The 17,263-nt window shown below is 36.1% G+C and overlaps 3 protein-coding genes and 1 long non-coding RNA gene across 7 annotated transcripts in view; 3 read left to right on the top strand and 1 right to left on the bottom strand.

Moving 5' to 3' along the window:
* The window catches only part of LOC106741862 (putative ATP-dependent RNA helicase TDRD12), a 6,972-nt gene extending 3,481 nt beyond the window's left edge, over positions 1-3,491 (top strand). For all 3 annotated transcript variants that reach the window (XM_014614262.1, XM_014614261.1, XM_014614263.1), the window contains 11 exons: positions 342-500; positions 594-746; positions 824-1,067; positions 1,135-1,278; positions 1,419-1,600; positions 1,686-1,811; positions 1,886-2,034; positions 2,111-2,284; positions 2,439-2,610; positions 2,805-2,984; positions 3,054-3,491. In XM_014614262.1, coding sequence (XP_014469748.1) covers positions 342-500; positions 594-746; positions 824-1,067; positions 1,135-1,278; positions 1,419-1,600; positions 1,686-1,811; positions 1,886-2,034; positions 2,111-2,284; positions 2,439-2,610; positions 2,805-2,984; positions 3,054-3,260 — 1,890 coding nt within the window. In that variant the 3' untranslated portion in view covers positions 3,261-3,491. The remainder of the gene's footprint in view (positions 1-341; positions 501-593; positions 747-823; positions 1,068-1,134; positions 1,279-1,418; positions 1,601-1,685; positions 1,812-1,885; positions 2,035-2,110; positions 2,285-2,438; positions 2,611-2,804; positions 2,985-3,053) is intronic.
* A 558-nt stretch (positions 3,492-4,049) lies between these two features.
* LOC106741783 lies at positions 4,050-7,155 on the bottom strand. The gene is made up of 5 exons (XM_014614096.1): positions 6,370-7,155; positions 5,963-6,059; positions 5,729-5,879; positions 4,753-5,085; positions 4,050-4,648 (listed from the first exon to the last, which is right to left on the bottom strand). The coding sequence occupies exons 1-5, from the start codon at positions 6,937-6,939 to the stop codon at positions 4,279-4,281; spliced, it is 1,521 nt and encodes a 506-aa protein (XP_014469582.1). The 5' UTR covers positions 6,940-7,155; the 3' UTR covers positions 4,050-4,278.
* A 243-nt stretch (positions 7,156-7,398) lies between these two features.
* LOC106741814 lies at positions 7,399-12,103 on the top strand. Its single transcript, XR_001374214.1, has 3 exons — positions 7,399-7,741; positions 7,832-7,967; positions 8,088-12,103. It is a non-coding gene; the product is annotated as an uncharacterized LOC106741814 (long non-coding RNA).
* Positions 12,104-13,039: 936 nt separating this feature from the next.
* LOC106741812 (venom dipeptidyl peptidase 4) overlaps positions 13,040-17,263 on the top strand; it is a 274,378-nt gene continuing 270,154 nt past the window's right edge. The window contains exons 1-2 of one of the 2 annotated variants that reach the window (XM_014614165.1): positions 13,040-13,422; positions 13,504-13,615. In XM_014614165.1, coding sequence (XP_014469651.1) covers positions 13,376-13,422; positions 13,504-13,615 — 159 coding nt within the window. In that variant the 5' untranslated portion in view covers positions 13,040-13,375. Of the gene's footprint in view, positions 13,423-13,503; positions 13,616-13,951; positions 14,428-17,263 lie in introns of those variants that run through there. The other variant, XM_014614172.1, reaches the window with a different exon arrangement.

The following is a 17,263-nucleotide window of genomic DNA, read 5'->3' as shown; positions in this document are numbered from 1 at the left end:
ATATATATATATATATATATATATATATATATATATATATATACATGCATTATTAGTAAAATAAATTAAAAAAACATCTCTAAAAAAATTCAACATATTTACAATTAATATAGAATGCTGATATAGTGAAATTTTTCTTTCATAGATTTATATCGAAAAATTCGTACATACGCCTCTTTCGTTTTTCAGCTGCCAAAATTAGAATTTTCAATATTTTTCATATATATATATGTGAAATTTTTATGATTTCATATATATATGTGAAATTTTTATGATTGATATAAATAATATTTTGATATTAATATTTTGATATTATGATTGATATAAATAATATGTTCCAGATGATGGCACGTAACGTGACTCATCCTTTAGCACTAATTTTATGTTCATCTTCGTTCGAAGTAATCAACGTTCATTCTCTGTGCACGAGTTTTCTGCAATTTTATAATAATGTAAAATCTGTAGCAGCGTTTAACGGCAAGACGCATCGATCAGTAGCGGTAAATCCACTTGCTTAAATTTATAAATTTGGTACTTTACAACAAAAATGCGTGTGAAGGAAACTAATTCCCCCCCCTTTTTTTTTTCCATAGGCATTGATATATAACGGCTGTCAAATCTTAGTGACCACGCCACGTTATTTAGCACGATTTCTGAATGATAATAAAAATTTCTTATCATTCGACAAACTTTCTTATTTACTTTTTGACAATGCTGATATCATTTTGGACAAGTATTATCAAACAGTGAGTAAAATTCGAAAGAAATTCAAAATTTTTTCTACGAGCGATTTATTAAAACACTAAAATATTTCTCAACACAGATAGGAGAATTATTCAAAAAACATAACATAATTGGTAACCGCGAACCACAAGGTGATAACAGCCCGATACTGCAAATCATTTTATCGGCGACGAAATGGACACCTAAAATTAAGAAATTCGTATCCGTAGTGATGTATGATCCGTTTATATGCATCGCCTCATTTATAGAAGCTGTCGTTTTCAAATCTCTCCGTCCAAAACTATACATTTTAAGATCGACGTATAAAAATCAGAAGATATTAGGTAAAATAACTGCATATATTTATTCATTGCAATATACATACCGAATTTTTATTCAACTTTATGTCAGATATATTGGAGGACGATTACACTAAATTGAGAACTATGGTGGTCTGCGTAAACGCTGAAGAAGCCGTACAGTTAAATGCGTTTTTAGCTCCCACGAAAAAGACTTTATTGATCCATGAAAATATGAAATTGTTCAATATACTGGGTAAGAGAATGATTTTATAGTCACATTATAGTCACATTAAGTGTGTTCCACATTATTTTGCCGTTGTATTTGTCGATATTTTAATTAACGAGATGTTCTTCTTTTCTCACTCCAGTCATCAATTTGCGTGTGCTTTACAGCTTTACGAGAAAACTGGGAAACGTGTGTACGCGGCCTGTATCCAGTGTTGATATGTACTGATGCAATTTTGTCTCAGCTTAATTGTACCGATGTTCAGTGGCTCATACACCATTCTGTGTTGTTGACGTTTAAAAATCAGTTTAATTATAGGTTCTCCGTCCTTTTAGACAATTTGGCACAGGTGAGGCGGAATACAGTTCTGTATGAGCTTTAATAATCAATTATCTACTTGCAATTTAATCGAATTGACGTTACATTAATTTCAGGACGTCGCAAAGTGTAAAATTAGTATAATTATCGACGAGCATAATAACGTACAATTTCAAAGTATAATGAAAGTAATGCAACGAATGAACGTCGCAATATCGCCTGATATGGTGGAAAATATTGAGGTAAGTTAGCGATACATTATTCATCGATTCTTTCGTCGAACTTTTTGTTTGCTAACGAAACGACAATTTTTTAGCGCATTACGATTACATTAGAAAGGAGTAAGAAGAATTACGACATATGTGACAACGTGAAGTCGTTAGGCTTGTGCCCGGACGAAAGTGTTTGTGTGTTCAGACACTGCATACTTCCCGATGTAGATGCGCCCATGACAGATATTCAAATGTAGGTGTCATTTTCTCTCTTTAATAATGTCATTTCGCTCGATTATCCAATGTCTTATGAGATTTCGTTCCGACAGAAACGATACGGTGAAATTAATGATACTGTATGTCCACGATACGGCGCATTTTTCTGCGAGATTAATCGGACATGTTCCGTCCTCGAACAATTCGAAGAAAGTAATGTTTTCTAGTGCGGAGTACATGCAGATTACACGGAAGATTCAAGAGTATTATCGAAATGTCGAGAACAGGTATATACATATATATACAGCGTGATAAAGAAAACAGTATTTATATATGATACCTTCTATACACCGAATAATATTCCATAATATGTAATATGCAATCGTACCACCTTTTTGTGGTGTGTTATCATTTATTTTTCATCTGTGTCTCGTATTGCAGGAAACTGTGCACCTCGACAAACGTTGGTGACATCTGCGTTTTGGAGGAATCTATCGACACATTCAAACGAGTACAGATCAGACGCATCAGATATGATAGAGGTACCTCGGAAGAAGTCAAGTTTGTTGATGTGAGATGTATTGACACTGGCCTTATACACGAATACGTCAATGTAAGTTTTTCATATATTGAAAAATTCACATTGAAGTTCTAAGCGCTAACCGAGTAAAAACAAAGATTCTCTTGAAATTATAATGAATTAAGAAAATAACTCAAGTCCAATGTTAAATAAGTGAATGTGAATTAAAACATGTTTGTTTTACCGCTTCACTTTTTCTTATATAAATTTGCATTTGTTTCTTTCAGATATATAAATTAATTCACATTCCGGAAGAATTGCTCAATCTTCCGACACACATTGTAGAAATATTCCTAGCCGGTATAGCACCATATGATAACGAATATACTTGGAATCACTACGCTACTGACGCAGTTTACAAATGGATCTCGGAAAAAGTAGACAGTAGTACTTACATTACCGGAAAAGTGAGTTAACATTTGCTTACTTAAATTACGATATAAATTAGAAAAAGAAAACACATCAATTGTCCGCAGGTTCGCCTTCATCTCGGAAATACGATATGGTTGGACGACATCGTAACCAGGACGAAGCTAATTAATCACAATGATCTTGTAGGATTCTCCTTGAAAACTCAACTGAGAAATGAAAATCACGCAATCTTGAACGATGATCACATATCGCATCTGATGAAATTGTATAAAAAGAGTGGCTTGTCAGAAGTTAACGGATATCCCGTATAAACACCGTGCGAATAAGTCATACTTCTTCGTTGACTTGTGTAATTTTTATGACAATAATTTTGAAGACGCTACGAAATTTAGCAATTTGGGAAAGAAACTTTTATACATGCAGAGTGTTTTAGAAATAGGTCATTAAACTTTACGTTCGTTGCCAAACTGAAAATTGGAATTTCGTATTTTTTTATATTTTTTTATTTAATTTTTATTGTGCTCAAAATAAGTTAATATATTATTTATATGCTTTATGCATGCTGCACTGTAAGGTATATATATATATATATATATATATATATATATATATACCTTACAGTGAGTAGAATGTGCTCTTAACACGTTCATTGCCAATCACGCGATATTGCGTGATGCGAGTTCTCACAAAACGGCCGATCATATCGTTACGCGTTATCGCGTAATAGATATTTAGAGTATACATTTTATATGCTTTTATTATTATGTACATAAATCCTATGAACATAATAATAAAAGCATATAAATAATATATTAACTTATATATATATATATATATATATATAAGCTGCCTATACCTGAAATCACGTGAGAGTCGCATATGGTTTCTGAGATATGTCACTTTATACGATCTGTTTTAATAGACTCATCAATTTAATAAGGTGAAAGATATAAGAAATAATACTTCGACAGAATGTGAATTTGACATAAGGACCCGGGGAAAAATGATTATGTACGATTATGTATGATTATATATAATTATATAAAATCATATATGAGTTTTGCCCATATATGTGGTCACATATATGATCATATATGTTTATACGAAAAAAAATGATGATTAAAAAATATATTCCGATATAGTAGAATTTCGATTCGAATTCGAATAATGTGATGCTGTAGAAGTGGAGAATTATTTCGTTTATATACTAAATTGAAATTAACCGATTTTTGATATCCTTTTGTATGTGTATTAAAATTTGTATGTATATATGTAAGACTTGGCGAGTTTCAGAAGATAAATTTATTAAAATACAATATTTTATACGTATTATTTTTCCGTTGTGTGTGATAGCACAAAATCATTGAAGCACTTGTTACTGAACATTAATATAGTAATCTTTGGTATTATATTAGCTTCTTTTAACGTTTCTATTCGATCGCGTATTGTGTTTATCTTAAAATGGAAAATCCGCCCGTGTGTCAATATTTCGTAATTCGTAAAACCATACTCATGCAACATATTGATGAATTTTTCTATCTTAAGTATGTCCACTTTTATAGTAAGTGGCCATTTATCAAGGAACTCTTCAATATCGTCTTCGTCAGCATTTAATTTATGCATCAAATATCCCTTGATGTTTCGATGAGATTGTAACAGTCGACTTTTCTTCTTAGATATTTCATTTTTTCCTATATATCTGCGCAATAGAAAAATATAGGATTAAAACACGAAAAATATTTCGATTATGTCCTAAACTTCATTCTACCATCATTCCTAAAATTTTTACTAACTGCTACGTACCGTTCAAACGACTTCACAGACATTTTTAAAGTAGGGATTTTTATAGGCATATTTTTTGTCTGCAAAGTGTTAATTCGCTTCTGAATAGTTTCTATATTGAAGAAAAAGATCGGTCCTCCTGTTCGTATTATTTCATTGCTGGTAATACCATTGTCATGTAGCATGGTAATTACCTTATCTAATTTTTTGGGGTTTACTCGTAAAATACTTGGCCATTTTAAGGTCAAAATGTTCAGGTCCTCTTCTTTAACATTTAATTTAGTTAATAAATACTCATTAAGGTTATTATAGTTTTGCAGTATATCGCGTTTCGCATAATTTTTCTGAATAGCTCTGTAAACAAATGTATATAAGTAGATTAATCTTTATTCTATGTATAGAGTGGGGCGTAATAATTTGTCATACAACCGAGAAAGGAAAATTCTTCATGTAAAAATACATAAAAGTTAAGAAATAAAACAAGTTTTGCACAAAGCTTCGTATTTAAAAAAAAAAACTAATTTTGAAAATGTCAGATATTTGAACGACTAAATATAACTTGGCGAGCACATTATTCTATCCCATTTATATCGACTGAAATAATCAGGGATTTGTAAAATAATGTGATTTGAATGTTTATAAGTATATATTTATATAAAAAATCGCTTCTTTTTCAGTTTTTATACAGGGTGTATTAAAAGGTAAGATCAATTAAAAGATTTCAATATTTTCTGTACACCTATATAAAGCGCTATACTTACTAAACCACATAGCAAATAAAAAAAAAACTTATATATATACATTTATGTATTTTATTCAAGCTTTTCTTGGATCTCTTATTTGATCTCTTATCTTCTGACACATCCTGTATTCCAAATACTATCTTTTTCGGATCAAATATGAATTAAAGAATGAAAAAGTATCATAAGACAGATAAATAGAGGGTGGGGGGCAGAAAGTACAAACATACTATTCATATTCAACTTTTATAGCTTACCTTGTTATAACTCTAAGTGGACATCTTATAGCCCACGTTTTAATTTCATTTCCTGTATCTTGATATAAGTCGCACCTGTAACGTATGTGATGTTCGCTATATCGGAGTATCCACAAATCCTTCAAAATATTTTTGTTGCTCACTTCATATTCTAAAAAAAAAATGAGGGAAAATTTAATCTAAATTAATTTTTTCACAGATACTTTGTGCTGTGTAGCATGACACTTTTCTTACCATGTAATATATTTAATTTGTTGTCTATGTAGGAAACAGGAATTTTCAATAAAAATGAACATCGCACTGTTAATTTACACAATTCTTCTATGCTGCACTGTAAAAGAATATAATTTTACGATATATATTCATATGATCCATATGGCATGTAATCATATATCGGTATCTATGCCACAAACTTTTTGCAATTTCCCATATTTTAAATATCATTGTTTTCTGACAAATAAAAATTTTACTTTTTATTCCTTAAATGGTCCTTTTTTAATATAGGGTTCATAGAAACAAAGAATAATGTGAAAAAAATGTGTATATATATATATATATACGTATATATGTGTATAATATGTGTATATATATATATATGAGAAATATATAAAAAATGCATTATATTACATATATATTCTTACCTCCAACCTATGAGCAAGATATTCAATTTTATTGAACATATATGGCGTTGGGTCGGTTTTGACATAATTTATATTATTTACTAATTCCTCCTGAGTAAAACGTAGCCACGGTATAAGATCTTCATTGTTCATTTTAAGAGTGCTAATACGGTCGAGCTTCTCTTTGAGTTTAATGTCATCGTGAGCCAACAACCAGATATATTTTACAATAGTATTCTTCTGTATTCCAGCCTCCAATAGATTGTAATAATTGTTCAGAACATTCGCTCTGGATCTCTTCTTAAGCTGAGGATGGGCTGCTAAGATCTTATTTGTCTCATACGTCGATATATTTAGTATCTCTTTAAGAGTCTGCACCATGACTTGTACAATAGGCTTATAATTCATTCGATAATCATTGTAATTTGCTATCTCGCAAGTGTGATCCAATATTTCAACGTCTTTGTGCGTCAGCCGCTTTTGGCATACAAATACGCCGAGGAACGAGCGTCTTTCTAAATGCGGCGGCTTTTGTAGTGAAGTCTTCAACAAATGCGACACAAGTACACACCGTGCCAGATGTCTAGCCATCTTTTCCTATTATTATATATATATTCTTCACATATTTCTTATGAATAATACAGACAATAATGAATTTATTTATATGTTTATAGATATAACTTAATAGATATTCAAAGTATAAGGTATTTCACACGTTGATTAAAATCACAATAAACAATTATCTGAGGTTAGTTCTAAACCTACTGTAACGAGTGTGCGCGAAATGCGACGTTGCTAGCAGAGCACTTGCTCGAGCATACCGCGTAAAATCGTACGCGTGTTGCCATCTGTAAAATCATTACGTAACAAATGCAGCAATTCAATTACCGACAATGTTTCGATAGAAAGTGACTTTATCTCTTCAATATGGTACGTAATTTCGCGCGATACTTGATAGATGGCTGGAAAATCAGGTTTCTTCGAGAGGATTACCGATCGTGCGCGACAGAGTTTTAAACATAATGCTTTAAACGCACTTACGTTGTTCTGAGGAGTGCACTATTAACGCTGGTCCGCGCTAATGGGTCATCCTTGTTTTGTATTTAATGAGGAACGAAGATAAGACGTCGCGTTAGTACTGATAACGTGTTCTCCGAACGCAGTCTTATTATTGTGTTGGAAGGTAATTTTTCGAAAAATCTGTGAAGTTCTTTTGTGACTTAGAACGTAAGTATCAATTGGAGGTGATTCTTGGAAAGAAGCACGTAAATAAGAAGGAAGTTTTGAAGGGGAAATAGGTTTGAATAGATTTAATTAGGTTCAACATTTTATTTTCCACTATACAGAGTGCTTGGCTCTTTAAGTAGAATCCTGCAAATCAGCTCTTAATTACGTATGTAATTAACGTAGTGTTCATTAAAATAAAATTAAAAATCCTAACCTATTGTTTTCTATAATGTGTTTTTTTATATATCATTTCCAGCCGATTCAATTATTATCGCCTGATCCAGTTGTACAAATTATAACGCCGACAAATATGCTTCGATCCTTCTTCACATCAGGGATAGTTACGAGGAGCGAGATGCATAAGCAAAAGCAGAATTTCATATTCATAGTATGTAAGTACCTCGTATATAAAGGACATATGGTTTTGCTAATTCCTAAATTGTTCTCTTTTTCTTTCTCTCTCTCTCTCTCTCTCTCGATTTGTCTTAATTCGTTGATATTTTTACGGACAGAAATGTGGTTGGCGAGAAGAATTGGTCGCAAATCTTATGCAAATTACATTACGTGCTCGCTTGGCACTGGTTCAACTGAGCAACTGTAATGCTGATAAGCCGATGTCAAACAGCGTGTCATGGCCGTATGCACAGGCGTTTCAGCGTATCCTTTCTCCTTGGCTATTGCCAGTTGGAAAACGGCGGCGCCGCGTGTCGCTTCAAAAGTTCCGCGGTCTGAGGCGCGATGGGAAAATCTATGGGTGAAAACGCGTGAAGCTGCGAGCTCGTGCAATCGTCGCGCAAATCACCGAGATCGTCGTACCGTAAGCCGGCCTCTTGTGAAACGACGGTAGTAATATTTCCCGGTGTTCGTTCCGGGAAGAATTAACGCCGGCCGAAGAAACTCCATCGTTCCCGTTCTAGAGTTACCGTGAGTCGCGCTTATGTGGTTTTCTTCGTTATAAGTTTAACGTTATTTGTCGAGACAGAGAGAGAGAGAGAGAAATGCGGATTTGCCGGGTTACTCGTAGCTTGAATAAGTTGCTTGTTGCTTGAGGGAAGAGTGAAATTAAAAGGAACTCGATCTTCACGCGAATTCTCGACGCGAAGGATAAAGTAGAAAACAATCGAATTCTCCTCTTTCTTCTATTATTGTTTTTTTTTTATTTTAGGTCGAAAATAGAGAACTTTCTTCAGTTCCGTTAGGTTGTTGCAGAGTTATTAGAGCGTGAGAGAAGAGTCTCATTCTTTCTTTCGAGTCTTAACTTGAGCGATGCAAATACTTTTCAAATGTAAGCTAGGCAGAATAGAGATATAAATAGTCGGAAAAACGAGGGCGATTCGTCTCAGGTCTCGCGAACAGGTGAAACGGTCGACTGTCAACTAATTCCGCCACGCACGAAGGAATATTCATAGCACCGGGAATCTACATCGAACTATACTTGTTGAATGAGGAACGTGCGGGCTTTTTCGGACGAATAAACGTTCCGATATCTCTATTCGCGGGCCGCCGTTCTCGGTATCTCGTGTTCCATCTGTCATAAAAATGCGAGAGCCGCATATGTGGATTAACGGAATCGCGAACGGAAACGAAGCGAGCCGAGATTTTACGCGTATCTGGCATGTAATGAAAACGGAATATTCGCTCACAATAATGTGAATCGCGAGAAGCCTCCGTATAAATAAGCGATAAATTCGTAACGAACGTTTAATTTTGTCGTCGAGGATTCTCTTTCGTTGAATTTACGCTCCTGCTAGCACATCCTGTGTCTGCCGCGCGAATTCACGAATCGGTCATGAAACCGATGTTACGAAACCACTGGCAATTTGTATAATTACCGCAACGGTCGCGTAGTCGCGTGTTACCTCGCAAAAGTACTATTGTCCGCGATTGAGGTAACGTGGCAGTATGTTGTAACGGTTAGTCCGTGTTAGCGACGTTTGTCCGTAATACAATATCGTAGTATAAACATTATCGAATTATTACGCAGGCCCGCGTGACCTACGAGTTTCGTTGCGCTATTTAAGAATCCGACGTTTCAACGTTTTATCGGCCCGTTCCCTCCCGTTTGACTGTCATACGTGTTGTTTTTCGATTAATTCACCTACACAGCCTCTCTTTTTTTTTCATTTCGAAGACTGTGAACGCTACTCCGTTGACCATGATGCAGATTATTCGTACTTTCACTAAATCGCCTTAGTTGCCACGTAATACGTTGAGATGTCCGTACAACTGTACGTCTGAATGTTGGGTATGGTTCAGCAGACGCTGCGATTCGTCACGATCCGTTAATTACAGCGCGTTTTGTAAATTTGCACAGAGAGAGAAAGGGTAAGATGACGGTATGTACATAAGGACTATATTTTGTGCAACTATAATATAATGCGAAATTGGTGACTTCGATGCGTGTTCGCGGACGTGGAGGATCGATTCGCGGAGCGACTGATTAACATCCGGCAAAATCCATCAAGACGTTAATGTACCTACACACATGCGTCATTCAGTATGCTGGTATGATATTCTGCTTTGTCTTTGTCCTAGTTTCAATAGAAGCTAATCCAGCTTACAGGCGAGGATATAACGTGTTTACGTAGGATGTGTAATAATAGATAAAACAGTCTGCTCGAGATCGCGAAATCTGAACGAAAATTGGAAGGCGTTATTTAAATTTCATGTAAATTTATTATCACACAGTGTGGAACACAAATACTTTATGCAGCTTCAGTCGATATTTATTCCGTCGCTGTCTTCGTACTTTTGCAATTATTCATCGCGTTGTATAAATTATTCCAAACTGGTTTCTATAAATGTAGCCTTAAAGATAATTATGCGACGTTGCAATTAGAGTATCATCGCTGGATTTACTTGCTTAGGTTTATTTACACTCAAGATCATGTGATCGACTAATCGACCGATTCGCCAGGATAAATTAATTAATACTGTAACTGCTATTTTTTTTTTTTACTGGCAACTGTACGTAATGTAATACTTTTTTCTACACTAAATTACGTATACGTCAGATTATAATATTCGGCAAACTTTCGAGAAAAACACGCGCGTGTGCTTTTCGCGTTCGTTTGTGAGTTAGCGTAAAAGTTGCGCGACTATGAAATCCTAGAACTCTAACGATCAGTTTTGTAGATTATAACGTTACGGAGCGAAAATGGAACATAATCACCATAAGTTACAGATAGTTGCTTAGCCAGGAACTTGCGTTATCTGTTGTAAAATGTACATCCGGATTTCTCGAGTGCAATTGAAACATAATGAATGCGTCCGCGTGTCTGGGATTACGTCAAATTTCCGGCGACGTTGACTCTATTTCTGTTTCATTCGACAAATTATTCTGTTCTTGCCGTACACGATACGCGAGATAATTGCGCAAAAGATGACAGGCTTGCGTCAAAGTAGTAGACGCCTTGTGATGAATTCGTCTTTGTTGAACGTCTAAGTCAAACTCTCTCTCTCTCTCTCTCTCTTTTTCTCTACAGCCACACCTGATAAGAAAGAAAGATTTCTTTGACTTCAATATCCTTACTTATTTAATTTGGATTTATTTGACTCAAACAACATAATTTTTTTTTATCACAAATATTTTATATCACAATTTTATATCACAAATATTTTATTTCATCAGATTAAATCACGTTTGGTAGAAAAAAACAAACAAACAAACAAAACACTATTTGAACGTGATTTAAACGAAATAACTTTCAACCAAATAATACATTATTTGTCTATTAATTACGCGAAATTGTGCTGGCTTTATTCACGTCGTTTGCATCATCGGTGATAGTATGATAGTTTACATGACCGGTGATACTGTTTCATCGCGGCGTTAACGCTCATCGTGTGAACAACGACGTTTCTCGTGATGCGAGTGTACGCGAGGCTGCGGAATATCGGTCAAACGCCCGTTGAATGTTATCGAAAGTGAGAGCTTCCACGAGAAGGATGGCGGTGAGACATTATGCGCATCAGTATACGGTGCGGCTAACGGAGAAGAAAATCACCGACGGGAATGTCAGTAGCGAGAGTAGCGACGTAGACGACTACTATCCGTTGATCCATCATAGCGTGAACGGCGCGACGCTTGACAGGAATGCACGTAGGAGGATAATGGAAGCCGGCTGGAACGAGGTGGTAAGACGTTACGTCTGTACCTCCTTTACAACCCGAGTGAGGGAAACGTTTAAATTAAGAATCGATTGACATTCGATCTCGCGCCACCTTTGACCGCGTCAATATGTATAAAGTACCAAAAAAAGTGACGTCTCTCGTATTATTATCGTATTTACTCAACGAGCGTTGCAACTGATCGCCACGATTATTCTACAATATTTGACAATCGACGCGGAGATATCGAATGTTAATGCACTGGGTGCGGTTAGAGTGGATAAATTTAACTCGTGTTCCGCTAATTATATGTCATGTTTTTTTTAATTTTTTTTGCAATATTATATCGACTCTTTTGCGTAATATCCTGTTACATCGTATGTATAATAAAGTTATAAAAGATCTTCCTATTATGTAATTGCTGGACAATTGCAAGTACAATATCGCTTCGTTTACAAGATAGCTGCACGAGAAAAGTAACGTAAAAGATAAACGTACAGATATTTGTGGAAATTGTTCGGACTCGCGCGAAACGATAGATTCCCCGTGCGTGGTTCGTATCGTGAGGAAGCGGATGACGCCGTTTGAATTCTACTTGGGCGCTTACATTTGCAGCCGGTTGATTAAAGCGAGGCATTAAAAGATTAACCACGTATGTGCATCACCAGCGTTATTAGGAGATTAAAAGATCGCGGGCGATTTGGAGACCTCATTAACGCGCCAAATCATCGCCGTTCGATCAGAATCCGCCGACGGCGCGCGTATTTCATTAAGGTAAATGACGTGTATTTGCAGTCACAATGTATATTCCCGCGCGTTAGTTGGCATTAGCACGATAATTCGTGCTGATATGCGCTCATCGGGACATCGTCGCGTTTTACAGACACAATAATCTCCTCTTTGCTTATTTCGTACGGAAAAAGAAGTTAGTCTTAAATCAAGAATAGATATTTTCATGTATAAGCAAGAATATCATGATCTTCTTAGGAGGCTTTTAGTCTTGATTTGATTGAATTTATATTTGAACGCAATTCAAGACTAAAAATCTTCTAAGAAGATTATAATATTTTTGCTTATACATGAAAATATCTGTTCCTGATATAAGACTCATTTCTTTCCGTGCATGTGGATAAGAAGCACAAAGAAGATGTTACATGATATCTGATTTAACCTCTCTTATCAAGAAGCAAAGTTAATTTATTGATTTTACTTGATTATATTCCCGAACAAAAGGAAACGAGGGAATTTTACGAGGGAAGTCAGTTTTCTCCTTGATAATAATTACCATTTCAAGCAAGTTCCCAGATATTTGAAAACATTTTAAATTAAAGCGGTAGGAATACGAGGCGGATAGCACCTCTGTTGATAGAAACATTATATATTAAGAAATGCAATTCAAATTTCAATGGCATTATTTCACACGTATAAATTAATGTCGTAATTAAACAAGACTGCAAGATCGGGAGATTTTTCTTGAATAAAACGACTTTCTTTTCGGAAAGTTCCTCCACACTCATTTGATTACGGTGGTAACTTTATGCCGATACACGAATTACAGCATCGTTTAGTCTTGCGACACCATCGTCGGGAGAACGCGAGATGAGCGGCGGTGTGTCGTGTTGATTAAGACGCGTAATCGCGATTAGACGTTCGTTTTCGTAACGAGCGAAAAACAAGCTAATGAGTGCAGATGCAGTGCGATAACCGGCAGGGGAGCATCGAGGATGGCGGCGATCGGTGCGTAATTCACATGCGTATTCCATTGTTCATTAATTCATGAACGGTAATTCATCGTCGACTCGTTATTATTACTCTCAGCATCCGGTTATCTACTCGCTCCGGTTGCCGCCGCTTTAATTACGAAGAAAGTGCTCGGAGCGATGTAGCAGCCGGCGAGAGAACGGCAGCAAAATCGGCGGAGAATCGGCCGGTGAGTAATTTAGCTGTTATTAATCTCAACTTTCCGCCCGCAGTTTCTGCCCTTCTAATTATGACTTTGCTCCTTCGAAGTCCCGCACCTAACTTTAAGGCACACACGAGAGAGATATTGCCGAGCGTGCGAAAAATGTGCGATAACAGCGCTTTGCGTCGATACGTATTCTTTCCAGACAATATAACGTCTAATGTCGGGAGATAAGATATATAAAAAAACGTCTTTGAGACATCTTAAGGACGTCCTATGCTTTCGTGTTGTCTGAGCAATATCGCGAAATATCGATATTTCCTGTTTATCGCGAATAATCATACTCTCCATGTAACTGTCTATAGAGTATATATATTTCCTTCGAAAACGCATCTAATCTAAAAACGATCGTATAATTACACTTTCTGTACTTTCCCTCAAAACTGCAACATAGTATAGGTAAGAAACGTAGACTGTACGGGTTTTGTTTTTCGCCGGATGTTAAATAAAGATAGAATGATGCTCGTCGCGAGCGTTAAGTGGAACCTGCCTATGGATGGCGCTGAGTGTTTGTCCACAAATTCGAATTAGCAACGGCAACATATCACAGCGTCGTTTTAGTCGAGCCTCGCGACGCCGCCATTAGAACGTTTCTTAAAGTAAAGCGAGCGATCGCCGCGCGTAGATCGCTTTCCAGAATCGCTTTTATCCGATCGATTCGCGCGCGTGTGATGAGTGAATAAGTTGACAATACGTGGATAAGTCTGGCGACAATATGTGGATAAGTCTGACGACGGGAAAGTGTCCGGAACAATGCAGCGGTCGACGAGAGAACAACGGTTCGTAAGCAATTCGTCGTTTCACTTCACATATCGTCATCTCATCATTATTTTGTAACTTTAACATCTGCTTATCTGCTTGCCCCGGCTCGCCTCCGTTCCGCTTTAATTACGACCTTGTTCTCCCGAAGTTTCGGTAACGATAAAATATGTATGTATGTGATGTGTGTGTGTGTGTGTACATTGAAATGCTACGGAGAGTATACGACAACTTTGAATTGTGTGCGTGACAACTTCGTACGCGGTTGTTTTTTTTTGTTTTTTTTTTGGAAGTATCGTGGTAGATTGTAATTTGCCGAGTTAGTATTATTGATATATATATACACATAAGAATGAAAGTCATTGTTTCCTGATAGATTTTCATATCTGTAGAACAAAATAAAATTGGATTTCTCGCGTTTCCTTAAAAATAACACAGCTTTTTCATTCGTTTTTCGTGTAGCAGTATTTGCTTTACCGTGGATGCAACGCCAACCGAGATCGATTTAGATATTTGCTGTATCCCGATACATCCTCTCGTTTGTTATTTATATTTGGTCAATTTAAAGTCTGCCGGGCACACATCTGCGCGCAAATATCACGGTTGTGAGGGTCGTTGTAACTTATTTGCATAATCATGTCGCATGAGTAACACGTGCCAGTCTAAATTGCCACGATACAGCCGACAAGAACAATCGAAAATAATAATCGTCGATTTTCCAGAGGACGCTTTTTCCTTCACAAAATAAATGAACAAATCTCAGTTTTTGGCGATCGTTTGTTGATACGTTGTTTGCTTCGATAAATATGAAAGTGGGGAGATATTCTGCAATGGTATCTTCGTGGACATTTAACATAAGAACGTTTGGGAAATTGCTCAACAAAAAAATCGAGCAAAGTATAGCAGATGTTGCGTGTGCATTAACGAGAGACGCGAATTTGCATTAAAATTTCGAGGTGCAAGAGTAGGTGAGATTTAAAAACGCGCGTCGAATTTTTTTTTAAGGAAGTATTCTCACTTGGAACGTTTCGTTTGAAGTAGGTGATTGTTAGGAATTCCTTTTGGAAAAAGCTGTAATATACAATTCTGAAATTTTGCATTAATATTTCTAAAGACCACCTACGAAATAACGTTTCAAACTAAAATGTCGTCTCAAAGGGAAATATTACGGATTATTTTTTGAAGGCACGACATAATTTCGACTGTCCCAAAGCATTCTCGCGCTCAATTTTGCCACTGATGCGGTGAATGATTATCTACACATTACTATTACTCCTCTGGATTTCCCGGCCTCGACATCGGCAACGCGTGATGCACAGATTTAAATTCTCACGTCGATCGTGAGATATGATCGATTTTCGCAGCATCGCTCGTACAATCTGACACCGGGTTGCATCCCGACCGAATAAATTCTAACGGCCGTTATTTGCGCGACATCCGCGCTCGGTCACGCGGACGCGCGGAATGCACGCAACAAAGAGGTTATAAATCAGAAACATCGCGCGCGATCCGGTAACGTCGATCCCGCGCGCGATTAATTAATACAGAGTGTCGATCGAAATTTACATCCGACTCGGTTCCGCGGCGAAGTTACGGCCTGCTGTAATAAAATAAAAATCAACGAGGAAACGTGTAACACGAGAATGGTACATTTGATAGTTCAATTTTGCACCTGATATAGGATTGACTGAAACGGGAAAAAGTATATCTGGCTTGCTATGAGAACGAGTATTCGTGGATTTTTTTCCGAAAATTTTACGTTCCGCGATAAAATAGAAGATTTTTTTTTCAAAACATATAGTAAACGCAAAGAAACATTTTCATGAAAATATAAGCGAAAAAAAATCTGTAAAATAGATTAAGACCATTAATTCGACTTTGTGTTTTATAAATTGCAAGGCTTAAAAGATGTACATTTTTTTCTGGAAGTGAACCGTGTTATCATACGCTTCAGATGTCCTTTAAGTACTTCTTTAAGAACTAAGAGATGGCGCCACAGTAACCGTGATGCATTCACAATCATATATATATATATATATATATATCGCTATAATATTATAGTATCAAAATTAATGTGTTAATTAATGACAATTTTTTATCCACAAGTCTAAAAATTTGAAAATTATTAATGACGCAACGAAGTTTCAGTATCAATAAATATAAATGAGGCTAAATTTAATTGACGTCTCGGTTATCTCAAATAGGAGTTTTCCAATTTAAAGGTGAAAATTCAATTTAATTAGAAAACTGTAATTCATATAAAACTTGTCGATAAATTACAAATAAAATAATTATTTGAATTTAATTTTGAATATGAAAATTTCGGTTTCAGATTACGTCAACGAAATTCAGCCTCATTTATATTATATATTTTTTCTATTCAAATGATCCGATTCGCCGCGTTGAAGTGACGCAAGTTCTCTAACTCGCTTCTGCCCGCGTTCATCATTCTTACCAAATGAGATACGCAGGACATGGAATTCGATATCGGCAGGCGAGCGAGGACGGCCCGACCTCGTTAGCCCTAGAAGATCTATGGGGGATATTGGAACGTCCGCAGACACAATGTGCCGATTGATACCCGCCAAACTGGAAAACTATGTGGGGTGAATATTTTTGATTCGCGATAAGACGTCAGGGCGGATTTACACGGGAACTAATGAAAATTTAAGCCACGCCGAACCGCTTTGTAAAGTAATCCCTATCAGAAATATATTTCCAATTTCGAAGTTAAATATCGATCGAGTTATAATTGTTGTGTATTATGTAGAATAGATGCGCACGGGAGAGATGCATTGTTTTTGCCTCTTTGCTCGGTTAATTTCCGCCGGGAATCCCCAAAAATTAATAGTTCGG

The sequence above is a fragment of the Dinoponera quadriceps genome, unplaced genomic scaffold (assembly GCF_001313825.1).
Source record: "Dinoponera quadriceps isolate SergipeBrazil2010 unplaced genomic scaffold, ASM131382v1 scaffold533, whole genome shotgun sequence".
NCBI classification, from domain to species: domain Eukaryota; kingdom Metazoa; phylum Arthropoda; class Insecta; order Hymenoptera; family Formicidae; genus Dinoponera; species Dinoponera quadriceps.
Note: the sequence above shows the minus strand (reverse complement) of the source record. Positions and strands in the feature narration are given on the sequence as shown.

Coding starts and splice junctions, on each gene's coding strand:
- LOC106741783 (XM_014614096.1), bottom strand. CDS start 6,939: ATGGCTAGACATCTGGCACGGTGTGTACTTGTGTCGCATTTGTTGAAG. Junction 6,060..6,369: donor ATCTTGCTCATAGGTTGGAG/GTAAGAATATAT, acceptor ATTCTTTTACAG/TGCAGCATAGAAGAATTGTG. Junction 5,086..5,728: donor CCACTTAGAGTTATAACAAG/GTAAGCTATAAA, acceptor ATTTGTTTACAG/AGCTATTCAGAAAAATTATG.